Consider the following 20,740-nt stretch of genomic DNA (forward strand, 5'->3'; position numbering starts at 1 on the left):
CTTCATTGTCACCAGGAATTGTATTTGACTGGCCTCTTCTATCTGCCTTTTCAAGGAGCTTCAGTGCTTCTGCCCCATGAGACTGGTGGTTGGGTGGTCCACCACTTTTTATCATCACTTCTCTGCTATTTTGGGCTATTTTCTCCTTGAAGAAAAATGCATTCTAGATATCAATATGTGGACAGTAATAGGGTATTGACAAGTACTTGAAATAAGTTTACAGATGCTATGTTAAACTTTAATGTGGAAGTTGCATATAATGCTGTAAGTTAAGGATCGTATGCAGATGGAGCTAATGGGTGTAAAGCACCACACAAGTTCTTCAGGACAGCCATGCCAAGCTCTTGAAGGCCTTTATCACAGTGAGAGGAAGGTGGTTATAAGTGACAAATATGTTTAATGCAGGACATTCTTGAGGGTGTAACAAATGAACTCTTACCTGATGAACACTGTGGCACGGGGCCTATGAGATGTACTTCCACTTCTTGTCATTGTCCTCTGGCAGTATCTTGGCTGTCCTGTGTCCCAACCAAACCCTCCCTCCCTCATCAGAATTTGGATTAGCTGCACTTTCATGGATGCCACTGAAAAGCTGAGGGTGCTGTACCTTACAGCTGAACTTCGAGACAATTTACAACTATGCATCCTGCCTGCCAGAAAAAAATAGATTTTCTTTTACTGATTCTTGGTTGCCCCCGGCATTAACTTCAGCAGTGACGTCTGTTTCTCTGTTCTCCCTTTCTTCCTTCTCTTCCTCCACACCCAGTGCGTGTCACTGAGAACAGTAGAACAGGCAAAATGTCCCACCCCATCACAACTCTAATGGTGATACCAAATAGGGGAAAATGTAGGTTCATAATGTTTCAAACTAAGATTTCAGTTTTTGGAGAGAAAAATTAATTAGAAGCATGTGGGAAATTTCACAAGACAAATACTTGGTTTCTTTCCAGTACTTCCAGTCTACTTTAAAACATCTTTTTGCTCTTTTTTACTGCATTTTTGCTTCCTAAGGCTGCCTGTAAAGGCATAAAACAAAAACTAATATGAAGTGTTTTGACATAGTTTGAAAGCAGACTGTGATGAACTTAAAAAAAACAGAATTGATGATTTACTAACAGTGTAGCTATATTTATATTTAAAAATGTAAATTATGTTTCTAGGAAATGGATATTGATGAAATCCTTTGTCGTGCTGAAACTCGAGAGAATGAACCTGGGCCTACCACTGTGGGAGAGGAGCTACTGTCCCAATTCAAGGTACTGGAAAGTATTTGGTGCTGCATTCAGTGGGATCTGCTAACCTGTGCCCAGCCCACTATATTGTTTAAAAGTTACTAAGCACCCGTGCTGCTGGGCTATTGATAAGGTAACTCATCAATCAGATCAATGAGATCATCCATATTGCTATTGTTCCAGTTTGAAGGCCAAGTCAATCAGCAGTATGACAAACCTTGACTAGCTACAAAACTGGCTTTTGGACCTGGTTTTTAAGCAACTTAATTTTTGACAGGTTCCAGAATGGACCTTGAAATTCCAGGGGCACATGAAAAAATACTTAAAAATTGAATTGAAAAGTTAAAGCATGGATTATCATACATATAACATGAGCAGTGGGAAGAGTGGAAGACAGAGCAAAAGTAAAATCTTTAAAACTGTTTTCTTGAATTGTTTCATAGAACATTGATATTGCTCTCGTAAAAGTAGTCTTGATGTGCGTTAGCATCAGGGTGGGTTGGTTAGGAGGGAGCCTGGTTAATTCCTTAAACTACTGTCATTCTAAGTATTGAGAGCGCTTAATGTTCATGGTTTTTTTTTAAATGTAGTATATTACATGCAAAGGTATTAACCATTCGCAAGCTTTAGAATCAGCCATTTAGGCCCATGGCACAGTTAGAAGCTCCATGAAAGAACTATCCATTTAATCTCATTCCCGCTACATAGAAACAAAAAATAGGAGCAGGAATAGGCCATTTGGCCCTAGGAGCCTGCTCCGCCATTCATTATGATCATGGCTGATCATCCAACTCAGTAGCCTGCTCCTGCTTTCTCCCCATACCCTTTGATCCCTTTCGCCCCTAGAGCTATATCGAACTCCTTCTTGAAAACATACAATGTTTTGGTCTCAACTACTTTCTGTGGTAATGAATTCCACAGGCTCACCACTCTCTGGGTGAAGACATTTCTCCTCATCTCAGTCCTAAATGGTCTACCCCATATCCTCAGACTGTGACCCCCTGGTTCTGGACTCCCCCACCATCGGGAACATCCTTCCTGCATCTACCCTATTTATTCCTGTAAGAATTTTATAGGTGTCTATGAGATTCCCCCCCCTCATTCTTCTGAACTCCAGCAAATATAATCCTAATTGACTCAATCTCTCCTCATATGTCAGTCCCGCGATCCCAGGAATCAGTCTGGTAAACCTTTGCTGCAGTCCTTCTATAGCAAGTACATCCTTCCTCAGATAAGGAAACCAAAACTGCACACACTATTCCAGATGTGGTCTCACCAAGGCCCTGTACAATTGCAGCAAGACATCCCTGTTCCTGTACTTGAATCCTCTGGCTATGAAGGCCAACATACCATTTGCCTGCTTTACTGCCTGCTGCACCTGCATGCTTACCTTTCAGTGACTGGTGTACAAGGATATCCAGGTCTTGTTGCACATGCCCCTCTCTCAATTTATAGCCATTCAGATAATAATCTGCCTTCCTGTTTTTGCTACCAAAATGGATAACCTCACATTTATCCGCATTATACTGCATCTGCCATGCATTTTCCCACTCACTCAGCTTGTCCAAATCACACTGATGTCATCTCTGCATCCTCCTCACTGCTCACCCTCCCACCCAGCTTAGTGTCATCTGCATATTTGGAGATATTACATTTAATTCTCTCATCTAAATCATTTATATATATTGTGAATAACTGGGGTCCCAGCACCAATCCCTGTGGTACCCCACTAGTCACTGCCTGCCATTCGGAAAAAGACCCGTTTATTCCTACTCTTTGTTCCCTGTCTGCCAACCAGTTTTCTATCCATCTCAATACACTACTCCCAATCCCATGTGCTTTAATTTTACATGCCAATCTCTTTTGTGGGACTTTGTCGAAAGCCTTCTGAAAGTCCAGATAAACCACATCCACTGGCTCCCCCTCATCAACTCTACTGGTTACATCCTTGGAAAAATTCCAGTAGATTTGTCAAGCATGCTGACTCTGTCCGATTCTGCCATTGTTTTCCATGTGCTCAGCTATTAAATCTTTTATAATGGACTCTAGAATTTTCCCCACTACCGACGTCAGGCTGACTGGTCTATAATTCCCTGTTTTCTCTCTACCTCCCTTTTTAAATAGTGGGGTTACATTAGCTACCCTCCAATCTGTAGGAACTGTTTCAGAGTCTATAGAATCTTGAAAGATGACCAGCAATGCATCCACTATTTCTAGGGCCACTTCCTTAAGTACTCTGGGATGTAGATTATCAGGCCCTGGGGATTTATCGGCCTTTAATCCCATCAATTTCCCCAACACCATTTCCTTACTAATACTGATTTCTTTCAGTTCCTCCCTCTTACTAAACCCTGTGTTCCCCAACATTTCTGGTATGTTATTTGTGTCCTCCTTTGTGAAGACAGAACCAAAGTATGTATTTAGTTGGTCAGCCATTTCTTTGTTCCCCATTATAAATTCCCCTGTTTCTGACTGTAAGGGACCCACGTTTGTTTTCACCAATCTTCTTCTCTTCATATACCTACAGAAACTTTTACAGTCAGTTTTTATGTTCCCTGCAAGCTTACTCTCGTACTCTATTTTCCCCTTCTTAATCAATCCCTTTGTCCTCCTTTGCTGAATTCTAAACTGCTCCCAATCCTCAGGTCTGTTGTTTTTTTCTGGCCAATACGAATGCCTCTTCCTTGCATCTAATACTATCTGTAATTTCCCTTGTAATCCATGGTTTGGCCACCTTTCCTGTTTTACTTTTGCACCAGACAGGAATAAACAATTGTTGCAGTTCACCCATGCACTCTTTGAATGTTTGCCATTGCCCATCCATCATCAACCCTTTAGATGACATTTCCCAATCCATCATAGCCAACTCGCGCCTCATACCATTGTAGTTTCCTTTATTAAGATTCAGGACCCAAGTTTCTGAATCAACTACGTCACTGTCCAACTTGAGAAGAATTCTATCATATTATGGTCGCTCATCCCCAAGGGGCCACACACAACTAGGTTTCCAATTATTCCTTTCTCATTACACAATACCCAGCCGAGGATGGCCTGTTCTCTTGTTGGTTCCTCAATGTATTGGTCCAGAAAAACATCCCGCATACACTCCAGGAATTCCTCCTCTACGGTAATGTTACTAATTTGATTTGCCCAATCTATATGCATATTAAAGTCATCCATAATTACAGATGTTCCTTTATTGCATGCGTCTCTAATTTCCTGTTTAATGTCATTCCTAACATCACCGCTACAGTTTGGGGCTCTATATACAATCCCCACTACCCTTTACCATTTCTTCATATTATCCACCTCTTTAAGAGCAGTAATTTACCAGAGAACTGCAAGTGCAAAAATGAGGTAAGTGTTGGCTTTGACAACAGTAGCAAACCTGTAACGCCAAATGGCAAAGGCTAAGGAAGTTTAGTGAGTAAAGTTATTTGTTTTATTTTTTGGGGTGCCCAGAAGTGCAGTTGAAAGATAAGAGAGAGCCCATCTCGGTTGCACTGAATTCAGGAAAAGTTGCCTGCAGCGTATAAGAAGTTGCCCCTTGGTTTTCTAGGTGATCACTCTTGTTTGATTTTAAGCTGCCCAAATCAGACACAATGTTGTAACTGCAACCTAACCAATAATATGTACAAGTTACAGCAAGAAAGCTGTGTGCAGCAGTTAAGTTGTCTCTTTGTAGGGCAGGGAATCTAACTACTTACTTGTTCCTTCCAAAAGATTTTTCAACTTCATATATTTATGTAATGAAAGGAGAGAGGGTAGCACTGGATCGCAGCTCAGCTGACCACCCATTGTCAAGCCCAGAAGAGCTAGAGGCCAATGCAGCAGCCAGTTTGCCAAGGTGCCAATGCAGAAGGGAATTAGGGCTGCAAATATCCCTCCTGTGTCACACAGTAATCATTGTGGCCTAAAATTTACTGTTTAATTTTATCCATAGGTTTAACTGTTTCCTAGTTTAGTTTTCAATGTATTAATTTTCCCTTCCCTAACTTTGTCCTGTGAGCTCTTGTAGAATGCATTCTGGAATTTTTCTGCTTCTCATCATAGGTGGCAAATTTTTCCACAATGGACGATGACCTTGAACCTCAGCGGAATATCAAGGACTGGGATGACATTATTCCTGAAGCTCAACGAAGAAGGATGGAAGAAGAAGAACGACAGAAGGAACTTCAAGAGATCTACTTACTTCCTCGAATGCGCAACTGTGCCAAACAGGTAAGTGTTAGAGTGGAGGGTTAGGGACCAAGCATGGAAATTTTGGCACTGAGCAAAGCTCCCAGAGGTCTGGGAATGAGGCAGCAAAAGTTGGATAAACCCAGGGGTGTGGACTACCCCAAGTACCAGCCCACACGTCCTCCACTCTCAGTGATTCTGGTGCAGCCACCCTACGTTTTCTCAGACAGATGCTGATAATGGGAGCGCTGGTTAGATTCAGTGTTAAAGCCGTAAGGCATTAAACAATACTTGTAGTTCTAAAATTGCTTCTTGAGTTTTATTGAAAAAGCGTAGGAAGTCAAGGACAGAAAGGTCATAGTGAGATGAAGAATTCGAAGTGGCAAGTGACTAAGTTCAGTGTCATGCTTGTGGGCTGAACAGAGATGTTCAACAAAGTGATAACCCAAATGGCATTTGATCTCCCCTATGTAGAGGCGACCATGTTGTGAAAAGTGAATGCAGTATACTAAATTGGAAGAAGTACAAATAAATTGTTTCACCTGAAAGGATGTTTGGGAAGGAATGGTGGGAAGATGAAAGTGCGCCTGCACTTGCATGGGAAGGTGTTTGGAGTCAGGGTGTGGCGAGCGCACGTGGGGGGACGGTCGAGGGTATTGCAGAGAGAACAGTCCCTTTGAAATGCTGAAAGGGGGCTAAATTATGCCTCCATGAAACATTGCAAATATTTTTCTTAATGAAAGGTGCTATATAAATGTTACTTTTTCCTGTGGACATCTAGTTTCGTTACTCATTTGGACCCACTAAATGGCACTATCCCTAAGCACAGTGACATAGGTAGAAATCGAGCAGGACAACACCAGAAAGATAGATTAGTCCTCTTAAAGGCAAGCCGAATGAGTATTCATACAGGTCAATTGCAGGAATATCTTTCGATACAGTAAAAACCCCAAAATAAAACTTACATTAATATTAAAGTACACTGCTGCCATCCTGTGGCTAATGTATATATATTGCAATAACAGGTCCGCTTTTACTGCTTTTTGTCAATTGTTGCATCCTTGAACAGCAAGTCAAATGACACTTCCATTAAAATATTCTCTTTGGCTTATGTGGGAAGTTGGATCGTAGCCTATTTTTCAGAATGGGTGAAGAAAACAATTCATGAGTCTTAAATATTTTTGGTGGCGTTTGTATCGTTTATTCAGTTACTGCTAAAGCACTTTGCCTGTGAGAAGGTGGAATGTGGTATTAGAATTTTGATCATGTTACTTTCTGAACTTTAGGTTAGTTTTAATGGAAGTGAAGGGAGGCGCAGGAGGAGGCGTTCTTCAGAGTCGGACAGTGACTCAGTTTCTGAAGGGAAGCGTCCCAAAAAACGTGGGAGACCTCGAACAATTCCTCGTGAAAATATTAAAGGTTTTAGTGATGCTGAAATTCGCAGGTATGTTTATAAAATATAAATTATACTAAGTTATGCAATGGAACAACTCATCCTATTTCATCGTGTCAACTTAATTACTTTTATCTACAGAATTATAAAGCTTCTTTCATAAAATGTTAATAGTTTGGAGTTTAGAAGAAATATGTATCTATATTTATTGCATTAAAAAACTGTTAGCTGGCCCAGTCATCTCACCTTGTTACAGGTGCATCACAATCTAAAATGCCAGATGCTACTCATCTGAAATGAATAATTACATTCCAATCTGCCATGTTTCTTGGCCAAACAAAAACTAAATACCGTTGTCCCAAGTCTTGTGTTGGCAACGATTTGGATTAAAAGCACACTGTTTAATTGTTTTAGAATAATACATTGTGAATAATATGTGACACTCCTGCCCTTATTAAACCATAAATGATCTGGCTTAATGTGATTGACACCATGGAAGGTCTGCTAATAAATGGTAAAGAATCACTTTTTTAATAGCATATTTTACTCACTTGCATTTAGTTTTTAGCGACACGAACGAATATGGCAGTGAATGGTATGGTGTCACTTGTTTCTTTATCACAGTTTGCAAATTAGTGTTTTTGAATTTTTGTTTTGTATAAATTGGGTTACTTGCGAATTGTTACGATTTAGAGCTTGATTCATTTTAATACAATTATTAGTTCAAAAAGCACTTAAGTACTATTTTGTGTTTATTAGGTTTATCAAGAGTTACAAGAAGTTTGGTGGACCTCTGGAAAGGTATGCTTCATTTAAATGCAGTTTGTGTACAATTTGGAGCAGAGAATATGGAATAACCGATCCTGAATTTGAACCATATATTTTTCTCCCAATGTCAAAACAGTGTAATAGTTGCAAAGTTATAGCCAAAATTGTTGTCTGCTGTAACCTATTGGATTTTGCTTTACAGATTAGAAGCGATTGCACGAGATGCTGAATTGGTAGATAAGTCGGAGGTGGACCTCAGGCGGTTAGGAGAGATGGTACATAACGGTTGTATTAAAGCTCTACGAGAGTCCACGGGACAGGAGAAGACAGGTACACATTTATAGTTCATAACTTTTCCAGAATTATTGATATGGACAGAAAGGTGAAATAGTAATACTGAATTGTACATATAATAAACTTGAACAAAGTATAAATGTTACTATGTCAACCGCAACTCAGGGGCTAGCAATCTCACCTCTGAATCATAAGGTTATGGGCTCAAGTCTCATTCCGAATCTATGCTGACACTTCAGTGTGGGACTGAGTTAGTGCTACATCATTGGAAATGCTGTCTTAGATGAGACTTTAAATTGAGTCCCCCACCTTCGAGAGGATATTAAATTGACTCTCTTTCAAAGAAGCGCAGGGGAGTTATCCCCTATGCCCTTGCCAAGATTTATCCCTGAACTAATGCCACCATAATAAATTATCTGGTCATTGTAACATTGCTGCTTTTTGAGTGCTTTCTTTGCACAAATTGGCTGCCACATTTTCTACATTACAATTGCTCTGTTTCAAAAAAAATTTTCATTGCCTTTGGGACATCCTTATCTCATGTGCTATAAAAAAGCACATCCTGCTTACTAATGTTGCAGTAGAGCTGCCTAGGGAGAATATGAATACAAGTATTGTAAGGAAAATCTTTTGTGGATAAACATTAATTATTACTAAATTCCCTCATTCTCAGGTTTTCCTTCTTTGCAGGCTGTTCAATGTGATACACACTTGTAACTCCATATTGTGGCCTTTATTTGCCTTTTCATTGCATTCCAATTAAAACATGATTTTTGATAATCAGATTTGCTACGCCCTTAACAGAAACCAGCTTAGTCGACATTAAGTATGGTCTCTACTTCCGGAGATATGCATTACGAACATATCAAATTGGAGCAGAAGTAGGCCACATGGCCCCTCGAGCCTGCTCCACCGTTCAATAAGATCGTGGCTGATCTGTTTGTGTTTCGAGTTCCACATTCCCATCCACCCCCGATAACCTTAGATACTCGACAAGGGAATCTTCTACCTCTGCAATATAAATTTTCAGTGACCCCACTTGCACAACCTTCTGAGGCAGAATGTTCCAAAGTCATGCAACCCTCTGAGAAAAAAATCTCTGTCCCAAAAGGGTGACACCTAATTTTAAAACAGTGCCCCACATCCACAAGAGGAAACATCCTTTCCACATCCATCTTGTCAAGACCAATCAGGATCTTATATACTTGAATCAAGTCACTCCTCACTCTTCTAAACTCCAATGGAAACAAGCCCAGCCTGTCCAACCTTTCCTCATAAGACATCCTGCTCATTCAGATATCAATCTAGTAAACCTCCTCTGAGCAACCTCCAACACATTTACATCCTTCCTTAAATAAGGACACCAAAACTGCGCACAATATTCGAGCTGTTGTCTCACCAATGCCCTGTATAACTGAAGCATAACATCTTTACTTATATGTTCAATTCCTCTCGTAATAAAGGATAGCATTCCATTAGCCTTCTTAATTACTTGCTGTACCTGCATACTAACTTTTTGTGACTCCTGCACTAGAACACTAAGATCCCTCTGCATCTCGGAATTTTGCAGCTGTTTTCCATTTAAGTAATACTCAGCTTTTTTATTCTTCTTGCAAAGGTGGACAACTTCACATTTTCCCACATCATACTCCAGCTGCCAGATTTTTGCCCAGACACTCAACCTATCTATATCCATCTGCAAACTCCTTATGTCTTTTTCACAACAAGCATTCCTACCTCAAGGTAGCAATTAAAGGCATAGAGTCAAGACAGGAGAGCAAAATAGTAATATAAGAAATGAGGGTCAGAGAATAGCAGGAAGGGACAGAGTAAAAACCTAAGAATACATCAACAGTCAAAAGTCTAAATATTACAAAGGTAACAAAAAGACTAAACTGAAGGCTCTCTATCTGAATGCACGTAGCATTCATAACAAAGTAAATGAATTGATGGCCCACATTGAAGTAAATATATATGATCTGATAGCAATTACGGAGATGTGGCTGCAAGACGACAAAGATTGGGTCCTTAATATTGAGGAGTACATGACATTCAAGAAGAATAGGAAACTAGGTAAAGGTCGAGGGGTAGCACTGTTAATCAGGGGGCATTGTTGCAATAGTTAGAGATGACCTTGCTTCAGGAGACCAGGATGTAGAATCGGTTTGGGTGGAGATGAGGAATAGTAGGGGGAAAAAAGTCATTAGTGGGTGTGATCTACAGGCCTCCTATCAGTAGCCACAGTGTAGGACAAAAGTATTCAAGAAAAAATATTGTGCGCTTGTGATAAAGGGATGGCAATAATTATGGGTAATTTTAATCTGCACATAAACTGGAAAAATCAGATTGGCAGTAGTAGCCTGGTTGAGGAGTTCTTAGAATGCTTTCGAGAGAGTTTTTTAGAGCAGCACATCCTGAACCAGCCAGAGAGCAGGTTATGTTAGACTTAGTATTGTGATGGTTAATTAATGACCTCAGAGTAAAGGCACCCCTAGGTAGCAGCGACCACAATATGATTGAATTTTGCATCCAGTTTGAAAGGGAGAAGAGTGGGCCTAAGACTAGTATCTTAAACTTAAATAAAGGCAACTATGTAGGGATGATAACTGAGTTGGCTGAAGTGAACTGGGAAACTAGGCGAGAGGATAGATCAGTACAGAAGCAGTGGCAAACATTTAAGGGGATATTTCATAGTATTCAGAATAAGCACATACCTACTATAAAGAAAAATTCGAAGGGGAGGACCCAACATCCGTGGTTTACTAAAAAAAGTTAAGGAAAGCATCAAATTTAAGGAAAAAGCATACAACTTCACACAGGTGAGTGGCAGGACAGATGATTGGACAGAATATAAAGAATGGCAGAGAATGATTAAAAGGTTAATCGGGAGAAAGAAATTAGAGTATGAGTGGAAGCTAGCTAGAAATGTAAAAACGGATAGCAAGAGTCTCTACGTGTATTTAAAAAGGAAAAGAGTAAGTAAAGTGCATGTTGGTCCTCTAGAGAGTGTCAGTGGGAAGTTAATAGTAGATAATAAGGAAATGGGGAAGAGATGAACAAATATTTTATTTCTGTGTTCACTATAGAGGATACAAAAAACATTCCAGTAATAGCTGCAAATCAAGAGGTGAACTGGAGAAAGGAACTTGGTGAAATTGAAATCACTTGAGAAACAGTAATGAGCAAATTGATGGAGCTGTGGGTTGGAAAGTCTCCAGGTCCCGATGGACTACATCCTAGGGTCTTAAAAGCGGCGGCTAATGAGGTAGTCGATGCGCTGGTGTTAATTTTCCAAAATTTGCTGGATTCTGGAAAGGTTCCATCAGATTGGAAAGTAGCAAATATATTCCCTCTATTCAAGAAGGGAGGCAGGCAGGAAACAGGAAACTATAGGCCAGTTAGCTTGATATCTGTTGTGGGGAATTATTAGAATCGATCATTAAGGAAGCAATAGCTGGGCATTTAAAAGAGCTCAAAGCAATTGGGGAAAGTCATCGTGGTTTTGTGAAAGGAAAATCATATTTAACCACTTTATTGGAGTTTTTTTGAAGGAATAACATGCACAGTGGATAAAGGGGAGCCTGTAGGTGTACGGATTTCCAGATGGCATTTATCAAAGATCATCAAAAATTATTACACAAAATAAAAGCGCATGGAGAAGGGGGTGACATATTAACATGGATTGGCTAGCTGGCAGAAGGAAGAGAGTATGCATAAATGGGTCTCCTTCTGATTGGCAGGATGTGACGAGTGGAGTCCCACAGGGATCTGTACTGGGGCCTCAACTTTTTATGATTTAAAACAATGACTTAGATGAGGGGAGTGAAGGCATGGCAGCTAAATTTGCAGATGACATAAAGATAGGTAGGAAAGTATGTTGTGAAGAGGACATGAGGTTGCAGATGGATATAGATAGGTTGAGTGAGTGGGCAAAGATCTAGCAAATGGAGTTTAATGTAAAAGCAGACTATTACTTAAATGGAGAACGGCTGCATAATTCTGAGGTGCAGAGGGATCTAGGTGTTCTAGCGCGTGAGTCACAAAACGTTAGTATGCAGGTGCAGCAAGTAGTTAAGAAGGCTAATGGAATGCTTTCCTTTATTATGAGAGGCATTGAACACAAAAGTAAGGATGTTATGTTTGAGTTATACAGAGCATTGATGAGACTGCACTTCGAACACTGTGCAATTTTGACCTCCCTTATTTAAGGAAGGGTGTAAATGCATTGGAGGCGGTTCAAAGGAAGTTTACTAAATTGATACTTGGAATGAGTGGGTTGTCTTATGAGGAAAGGTTAGACAGACCGGGCTTGTTTCCACTGGAGTTCAGAAGAGTGAGGGGTGATTTGATTGAAGTGTGCAAGATCCTGAACGGCCTTAAAAGGTGGACGTGGAAAGGATGTTTCCTCTTGTGGGTGAGTCCAGAACTAATGGGCACTGTTTTAAAATTAAGGGTCGCCTTTTTAGGACAGAGATGAGGAAAAAAAATTTCTCTGAGGGTTGTGCAACTTTGGAATTCTCTGCCTCAGAAGGTGGTGGAGGCAGAGTCATTGAATATTTTTAAGGCAGAGGTAGATAGATTCTTGTTAGGCAAGAGACTCAAAGGTTATTGGGGTTAGATGGGAACGTGGAAATTGAAACACAAGAAGATCAGCCATGATCTTACTGAATGGCAGAGCAGGCTTGAGAGGCCTAATGGTCTGCTCCTGTTCCTATTTCTTATGTTTTAACTTTGTGTCATATGTAAACTTAGCTACCATGCCTTCACTCCCCTCATCTAAGTCATTGAGATAAGTTATAAAAAGTTGAGGCCCCAGCACAGACCACTGCGGAAAATAAAAGTTCATGGTGTAGGGTTACATACTAGCATGGATGGAAGATTGGCTGGCTGGCTGGCAGAAAACCGAGTATGCATCAATGCATACTTTATCTGATTGTCAGGATGTGACAAGTGGATTCCTGCAGGGAAAGCTTGCCACCAAAGTAAGATCTTTCCCAGGTTTTTGAATGGCAGTGATTTTTGCCAGGCTCCACACCTTTGGGAGTGATTTTCAGCTGCTGATTCTTGTGTATAACTGAGTCAGCCAGGGATGAGTGCAGGAGCCAAGTTGTTTCGGGAATTCTGTGCGATGTTGTCACATCCCCCTGCTTTGCCACGTTTCAGGCACCTTAATACTTTCTCCTGTTCTGTGATCTTGAAGGGATCAGGACTGCCATGTTCTACATGTTGCTGGTGTTTTATTTTCTTTTCCAGTGGTGTCCTCCTTACTTGGAGCAGATGACTGGCAACTCGGTTCAGCTTGTTTTTAAAATATATTGATTTCACTTGGATTAAAGGGTTGTTGCTGATTTTGGCTTGCAATTTCTACCATTTAATTTGCGCATTTTGAGTTTGGTTTTTCCCTGCTTTGGAAAAGCCCTTTCAAAAATTAAGAACTGAAAATGCAGCATTTTCTAGTAGCTGGGAGTGTTTGAGTTTAGAACCTAGTGATTCCATCAGTTTAACCTATTGGCATCAATTGCCATTTAAATTATGAAGTTGATAGCTTCAAGACGGCAGTGATTTAACCCCACTACCTCAAGCAACCAGGGATGAGCAATAAATGCTAGCAATGCCCATGTCCGGAGAATAAATTAGGAAGCAACAGCAGGCTTTTTTCCCCTCATTCATCACTTCTTCCTGTTCCTCATCTGACTTCAAAGCAAATGTAACAAATCTCTAGTTTCTATCCATACTGCTACCCTCACCTTATACACCAAGCAGCCTGGCCAAGAACTGGTAAAGAGCAGCTAAGGCCAAACTTCCTTAATTTCATATTCAAGGCTGAAAGTATATAATCAAATCAATTATTGGGCTTTTTGCTATTGCTAGTCTGTTGCTGCCCTTCAACTATGCAGGAAGCTCTTTCCTCCTTAAATACAACTCAGCCTGGATATTGAGCTGGAGTGCCTTTGACGAATGGCACCCAATTCTTGGATTCCCGGCGCCCCAGTTTTCGTCCATGCAGGAGAAACTGCACTCTTGACCTGTCCCACTCCATTACGAAGGTAGGCATCTCCTAGACCCCACAATTTTCGTTGAATTGGGTCAGCTTCTGGATGATTCGCAGTTCACAGCCCCTCAGAGAAGACACGAACCATAGTCTTGATGAGGGAACCTTTTGAAAATAACTTCAAACGGTCTTGCCCATGCCCCCATGCCAATGCATGCCCCTCCACACCCACAATGGTCCCTAACACCCTCCAAGCCAACCCATGCCCCTCCACCCAGCCATTCCCCTGTGATCCCTCATAGCTTCCATGCCAACTCATAACACTTCCATGCCCGTTCACCCAGTATACACACTGTACAGAACTAATGGACACTACTAACAGTGGCATGTGTGGAAAAGCTTATAAGAATGGCCATTCATAACTTTCAAAATCTGCTCTTACTACAACCATATGGAATTGTCAATCAACCAGTCCTTTAAAATACCAATAGCAGAAACTGTAAGCACTTGACATCCCATTATGCATGTTTGGCTGAGAGCCCAGCCTTTCATTAGTTTGTTGAAACAGATGCACACAAGGGAATGCATTGCTTGATTGACAGCTTTTTTCCTAGATCTATTTGGCCTTTGGCTGAATGGTTATTTGTATAAGATAAAGTGATGTCAAGTGCTTATAGTTTCTGTTGTTGATGCTTTAGATGTCTGGTTGATTGGCACTTTTATACGGTTTTAGTAACAGCTGTTTCTTTTAAAAAAATGATGAATGGCTGTTTTTAAAGCATTTCCACACATGCCATCATTAACATAGGTTTCAGATGTACACTGGGTGAATGGTCATGGAAGTGCAGTGAGTTAGCATAGAGAGTATGAGGGGCCATTGGGGTTGGGTGGAGTTGTGTAGGTTGGCATGGAGGGTATGAGGGCAATTGGAAGTGGGGGTGGGGGGAGGGGGGCTGCTAATGGTGAGGGCAGAAGGGACGAATATTAAACAAAGCAACTGGGACTAGGTCCCAGAGAACTAAGGCGAGCCTTTTAACCAGTCTGCCTTAGCACTCAACAGTCTCTGTGGCTGGCTCCAATCTGCATCCAGGAGTGGTGGGCCCAACTCCAGCCTGCACCCTAATCCTTCCCCCGCCCCCACCCCCACCCCCTGAAATGAAAATCACAGTTTTCAAGGCACTTTATACCGAGGCGCGCGCACTAGGTAAGGAAGCTTCCTGACCTCCCGCTACCCATCTCTATAACATGCAAATCCAACCCATTGTGTTCACTCTTGAAATAGATTTTATTTTGCATGTTTTCTGTATCAGCAGTGAAAATGTCTGAATGTTGTTTTTGAAATAGCTGCCAGACGTGGTAAAGTGAAGGGACCAACGTTCCGAATCTCAGGTGTTCAGGTGAATGCTAAGCTAGTCATCGCTCATGAAGAGGAATTGGCACCTTTGCACAAATCCATTCCATCAGATCCAGAGGACAGGAAGAAGTAAGTTTTTCTATTATTTAAACACTATAGTGAATTAATATTACTGCTTCAATTATCAGTGCTTCACATTCCTAAACAGTGATCATGTGTCTCTCAGAAACTGCACTTTACAAAAAAAAATTCCCGTGCAATATTCAGTGAACTATTTTATTGTGCTGCCTTAGTTAGTATTAGCTCAAAAAAAATTGATGTCACAAAAAACCTGTTTGTTTCATTTCATAATTTAGTGTCATATCCATAAATCACAAAGTATGTCATAGGTGTTGGTTCCATTGAATTAAAACCCTCGTGTATTGTTAACTGCTAGGAGAGGAAGTGGAAGGCAATACAGATGAAACAAGGAGCTAAATTTCCCCCCGTTGGGGGGGGAAGCTAATGGGCGGGCGCAATCGGGCGCATTTCCAATCGGCACCCCCGATCGGAGGCAGGGCGCCATTTTATGGGGGCAGGCCAATTAAGGCCCGCCCAGCGTGACGTCCACAGGGAAGCGTTATGCACTTCCTGTGCAGCGGAGGGAGATGCCTAAAATCGAGAGTGCGCTCTTTCGCGCATGCACACGAAAGAGTGTATTTATCTCCCTGAGGCTAAGTGCTGCCTCAGGGAGATCGCCTCTACGTTCAAAAATATTAAAAATAGAAAAAAAAATTCCCTTACATGTCCCCCCATGTGACAATGTCACATGAGTTGGGACATGTTCATAATTTTCATAAAAACTTTACTAAAATTTTTAAAACCCTACATGAAACCTCATCCTGCCCGTGTATGAGGATTCGTGCTTTTTCTACTTCCTGCCGGGGCTCCTGGTCTGCCCGCCAACCTTAAGGTTGGACGGGCAGGTGCACTAATTACTTTAATTGATCTGTCAGTGGCCTCAATTGGCTGATTTTGCTGCACCTCCACCTTCCTGAAAATTTAAATCAGGCGCAGTGACGGGAGTTCCACCCGATGTCTCCGCGTGTCATTTTACACGTCGGCGAGCAAGCCCCGCTCCCGCTTGCCGACTCGTAAAATTCTGCCCATGGAATTCGTTTCAAATTGAGGAACCACCATCACCAGATGGACTGCGCTGTGAAAACCCACTAGAATCTTCTTAGGGCAACTTGAGATGGATATTAAATATAGCCTTCCCAATATTGCTCTCCCCATGATCTGTACCACTGAGAAGAACAGGAACACCAATGCGTTGTGAACACTGCCACATCTAAGTCACAAACCATTCTGACTTGGACATACATGGCCGTCCCTTCATCGAAATCCTAGAACTCAATACCTAATACCATTCAGGGAATACCTTGACCGAATGGACTGCAGTGGTTCAAAGAGAAGGTCCACTATCTTCTCAAGGTGACTAGGGATGGGCAATGCCTGCAGCCACACCAATGTCACCCACACCCTGAGAGCAAATGGAAAAAATATATAAATAGTAAGGTTGATCTCGGTTTTGGAATTTTCTTAATACATTGAGATAATACAATGTAGAGGCTCACATGTTCCCTGCTCATAAACCACATGCACAATAAAGAATTATTCCTGGCTTTTCCCGAAAAGAACAGTAAAATGTAGATCTGTAACTTATTGCAGTTTTACAGATGTTATTTTGTACTTTACAGGGAAAAAAGTAATGGGTTAACATTGCTAGGTAGTAGAAACAAAGGGTGTTGCTAAACTGCAGTTTCATGTATTTATTTTTCTTCCTGCCACAGATACACCATCCCATGTCACACTAAAGCAGCTCACTTTGATGTGGAGTGGAACAAGGAAGATGACTCAAATCTTTTAATAGGCATCTATGAGTATGGCTATGGAAGCTGGGAAATGATTAAAATGGATCCTGACCTCAATTTAACGCACAAGGTACATGATTGATCATTTGGCTTGATTGTTTACAAACAAAATTATTATGCAAAAGGTCAGAATAATTTTCACAGTATTTGGATCTCTTGTAAAGTTGGATATGTATTACTATAATTAAGTGATCATCATTATAAATCAAACTTGTGTTTAATTAAATATTTCTTCTGTGGTACAACTATGACGCTAAAATGTAGACATAAGACATCTTAGTCTGGGCCCTAAGTTTGGCTACAAACCTATGTATTTGTAATCTGTATATCCCTTTATATTTATAAAATCTCAGTTTCCATTTGAGCACATTTGTTTCCAGCTTCTAAATAAGTTTGTTTCGGGATAGTTTGTTGAAAACTGACCAACTTTGTGTCTGTGTTTTCCAATTATGCCACGCTTTTGCTGCCTGTCAGCCATAGGGTTTATTTTTTGGCTGTTAAAATTGCCTTGCAGCACAAAAAAATGATTTTTTTCTGGCCATATCAGCTACCTAAAGCAGTTCTGCAATATAAAAGCACAGCAGCTTGTAAGATTAATGCTGCTTCTATTGGCCATTTTATGTTCATGTAAAAAAAACTTTTGTTATCCCTGTCAAACAGGGATAGCTGGAACAAAGTGAAGTCTTGCAATAAATTTAATTGATTTTGATGCCATCTTTGAAGGTAGTTAGTCACATTAAAAACAGAATAATCTTAATTTCAACGAATTGTAGAAACAAAGGGAAACTTTTATCTAATTAGTTTCTGCTATTTCCAGTAGGGGACATAATTAAATTCTCTTGCCTTTGTTAACAATAGCAACATTTTCTTTCTTAAGATTTTGCCTGATGACCCAGATAAGAAACCTCAGGCCAAACAATTGCAGACCAGAGCTGACTACCTCATCAAATTACTTAGTAAAGACCTGGCCAGGAAGGAGGCACAGAGGCTTGCAGAGGTACATGATGTATTGTATTAGTGTTTACTATTTTCTGCCACATGGATTTATACATTGTTTTAGATGCGTGCTAAGATGGTGTGATAGATGTTGTGATTATCAGTGAAAATCCGTATTCATTCTTGAGATGTGGGTGATAGGCGAGGCTGCATGTATTGCCCATCTCTAATTGGCCTGTGTTGGTGGGGCTCCTGTTTAAGCCACTGCAAAATTTGTGCTCCCACAATGGTATTAGTTAGATAATTCTAGCATTTTGACATTGAAAGAGCAGCTTTACAGATGTGATGCTTTGTTCCATGATTTCCATGCCGTAGAGCTAGATGTGTGATTACAAGTCAATTTCTGATGAGAGTGGGTTGTTGTATAGCAGCTACCAGTCAGAAGAGGGAGAAGAAAATTTAGGATGGAGAGGGAGTATTCCTGTTAAGGACCAGAGGAGCAGCTGTCCCTGGCCTCCAAGGAATCCTTCCAAAAATGTAAAAATTGTAAAGTGTTTTGGTCTTTAATGGCTACTCTACTGCCTCCTAACAGATTTCTCCATTTACCACCAGGCAGACCCCCCCCCCCCATTCCCCTCTGAGTTGCAGCAAAAACAGCAATATGACATTGATTGTGTCATTAGGCTGCTGTAATGACTGATGCAGTTGGTAAAGCAGAGTTACTTAAAGTTCCCAGAGGGAAACTTTAAACAACTGTCATAACCTATAATTTTAAGTGTTATGTTTGAGATGTGACTCTAAATTCAGGAATCAGACCGCCAGTTCTCGAGACTTTACATTAAACTAATTGAAACATTTTATTAATTTACCCAGGTTAAAATATATACACATGGCTACAAATTGCTATTATCACAACTTTTAACAAACTCCCAAACTAATCTCTATTCAAGCAACAACAACCATAGACTTGACCAAACATCAGGCAAAACATTTTCACCATACAAATTCAAAATTAGGTCCTTTCACTGTGGAGCCAGTTGGAGGCTTGCAGCTGCCTTTTGATCTCACATTGCCTCTGCTCTGCACACCCGAATACTCTGAAGTTATACCTACCACCACTGATTGATTCAAATTCTCATTGTCTCACCAGCCTCTTTGAACTTCACCTTTTAACAATCAAACCCCTTTCATAGTACCAATTTTATTAGTAATATAAACATATGGCTTGGTATCTGCCAGATAGGCATTAAGTTTCACCACACTTCTTTAATGCTCTATTCAAAAAATGTAGATGCACGTTATCTCTCTTCCATATCGACACTAGTACCCATCAAAGCACCCAGACTAGCTGGCTTTAACCCAATTAAGACACACCTGCAGACTAAACCTCTATTTTAAAATAAAAATACTTTCCAAAATATTACATACAATAATAGCTTCATGACAGCCGCAATTTTTTAATTTCAATTAAATGTCCCTCTGCCTATAATGGAAGCTTTGGCCAATTCGAGTTGCTACTCAGGTCGGAGGGGTGGATCATAGCAACCTCAGTTTGGTAAGTCACCTTGCCTGATTTCACTCCCTCCTGACAGGAAATTAAAATTGAGCCCATTGGACACCATGCCTAATTTTTAAGATTCTGTAAATTACTTGAACCTTTATGCAAGTTCTTGACAAGACAAAATGATGGCAGACAGAAGTTTCAGTGTAACAAATTAAGAGGAGTTATTAAGTAGCAAAGGAATATTTAACAGCCAGGTGATAGTTTATGCAGCCTTTACTCACCTGAACAGCTCAGACGCAAGACATCGCTAATTCTGGTCTGATCTAACTACTTTCTTCTGTTTCTGCCCTTCTCTCTTTCTTTCTCCCTTTCTTCTGAGAACCTGTATACCTGTGTACTGGATGCTTTTGGAGAGCCCTTTTTATCCCTCTCTGGCTTGTATCCAGAATTTCTCCTAACATATTTGGTAAAAGCAATTTTCTCACACCATTCATAACACGATCAATATGATCAATAGACCATCAATAATCAATAGCTACATCCTGAACTACGAAAAGTTAGTGAGCCAATACAGTAAGTGATTAGGAAAGCAAATAGAAAACACAAGCCTCAGTGTCCATTTTACAAACTTCAATGTGTAAACCTCCTATATAAAGGTATAATCTGTCACTTTGTGTGAACAGCTGCAGGATGTATTCAAGGCGATTGATTTATAGGTTTCATCAAAAATTGGACAGAATGTGATTTCCAAAAATCATGGAGCACCATGTGATTATATAACTTATTTAATCATTGTGAAACAGTAGCATTTGCTCTTTACATTTGCATATGTTGAATTCATTTTGAACTCGACTAGCTTAAACTGGCTTTGTGCTTTATTTTCAAAAGGCTAATTCGAAAAAAAGGAAGCCAAGGAACAAAAGGAGTAAAGCTGTAAAAATTGTTAAGATAGAAGAGGTTAGAAGTGACTCATCACCGCCACCACCCTCAGTCAAAAGTTCAGATGAAGAAGGAGAGATCAAGGTGAGGATTGCTGCGACTGGATCATTGTACTTTTAATTAAGCTGGAAATTTTTTCCTGGGTTTATGGCTACATCTCCACTGTTGATTCCACACTGACTATCTGACATCACCCATGACAAACCCAAACCTCCATCTAAGCTTTGGTAAGATGA

At 40.5% G+C, this 20,740-nt stretch overlaps 1 protein-coding gene across 3 annotated transcripts in view; it reads left to right on the forward strand.

Annotated features, from left to right (window-relative positions):
• Nucleotides 1–20,740, forward strand: part of chd1 (chromodomain helicase DNA binding protein 1) — a 203,795-nt gene that overhangs the window by 161,884 nt on the left and 21,171 nt on the right. For all 3 annotated transcript variants that reach the window (XM_041185542.1, XM_041185544.1, XM_041185545.1), the window contains 9 exons: nt 1,161–1,256; nt 5,286–5,453; nt 6,698–6,855; nt 7,564–7,605; nt 7,775–7,902; nt 15,203–15,341; nt 17,045–17,195; nt 18,003–18,122; nt 20,454–20,588. In XM_041185542.1, the coding sequence (XP_041041476.1) occupies nt 1,161–1,256; nt 5,286–5,453; nt 6,698–6,855; nt 7,564–7,605; nt 7,775–7,902; nt 15,203–15,341; nt 17,045–17,195; nt 18,003–18,122; nt 20,454–20,588 (1,137 nt within the window). The remainder of the gene's footprint in view (nt 1–1,160; nt 1,257–5,285; nt 5,454–6,697; nt 6,856–7,563; nt 7,606–7,774; nt 7,903–15,202; nt 15,342–17,044; nt 17,196–18,002; nt 18,123–20,453; nt 20,589–20,740) is intronic.

This window comes from Carcharodon carcharias, chromosome 4 (assembly GCF_017639515.1).
Source record: "Carcharodon carcharias isolate sCarCar2 chromosome 4, sCarCar2.pri, whole genome shotgun sequence".
Classification (NCBI taxonomy): Eukaryota; Metazoa; Chordata; class Chondrichthyes; order Lamniformes; family Lamnidae; genus Carcharodon; species Carcharodon carcharias.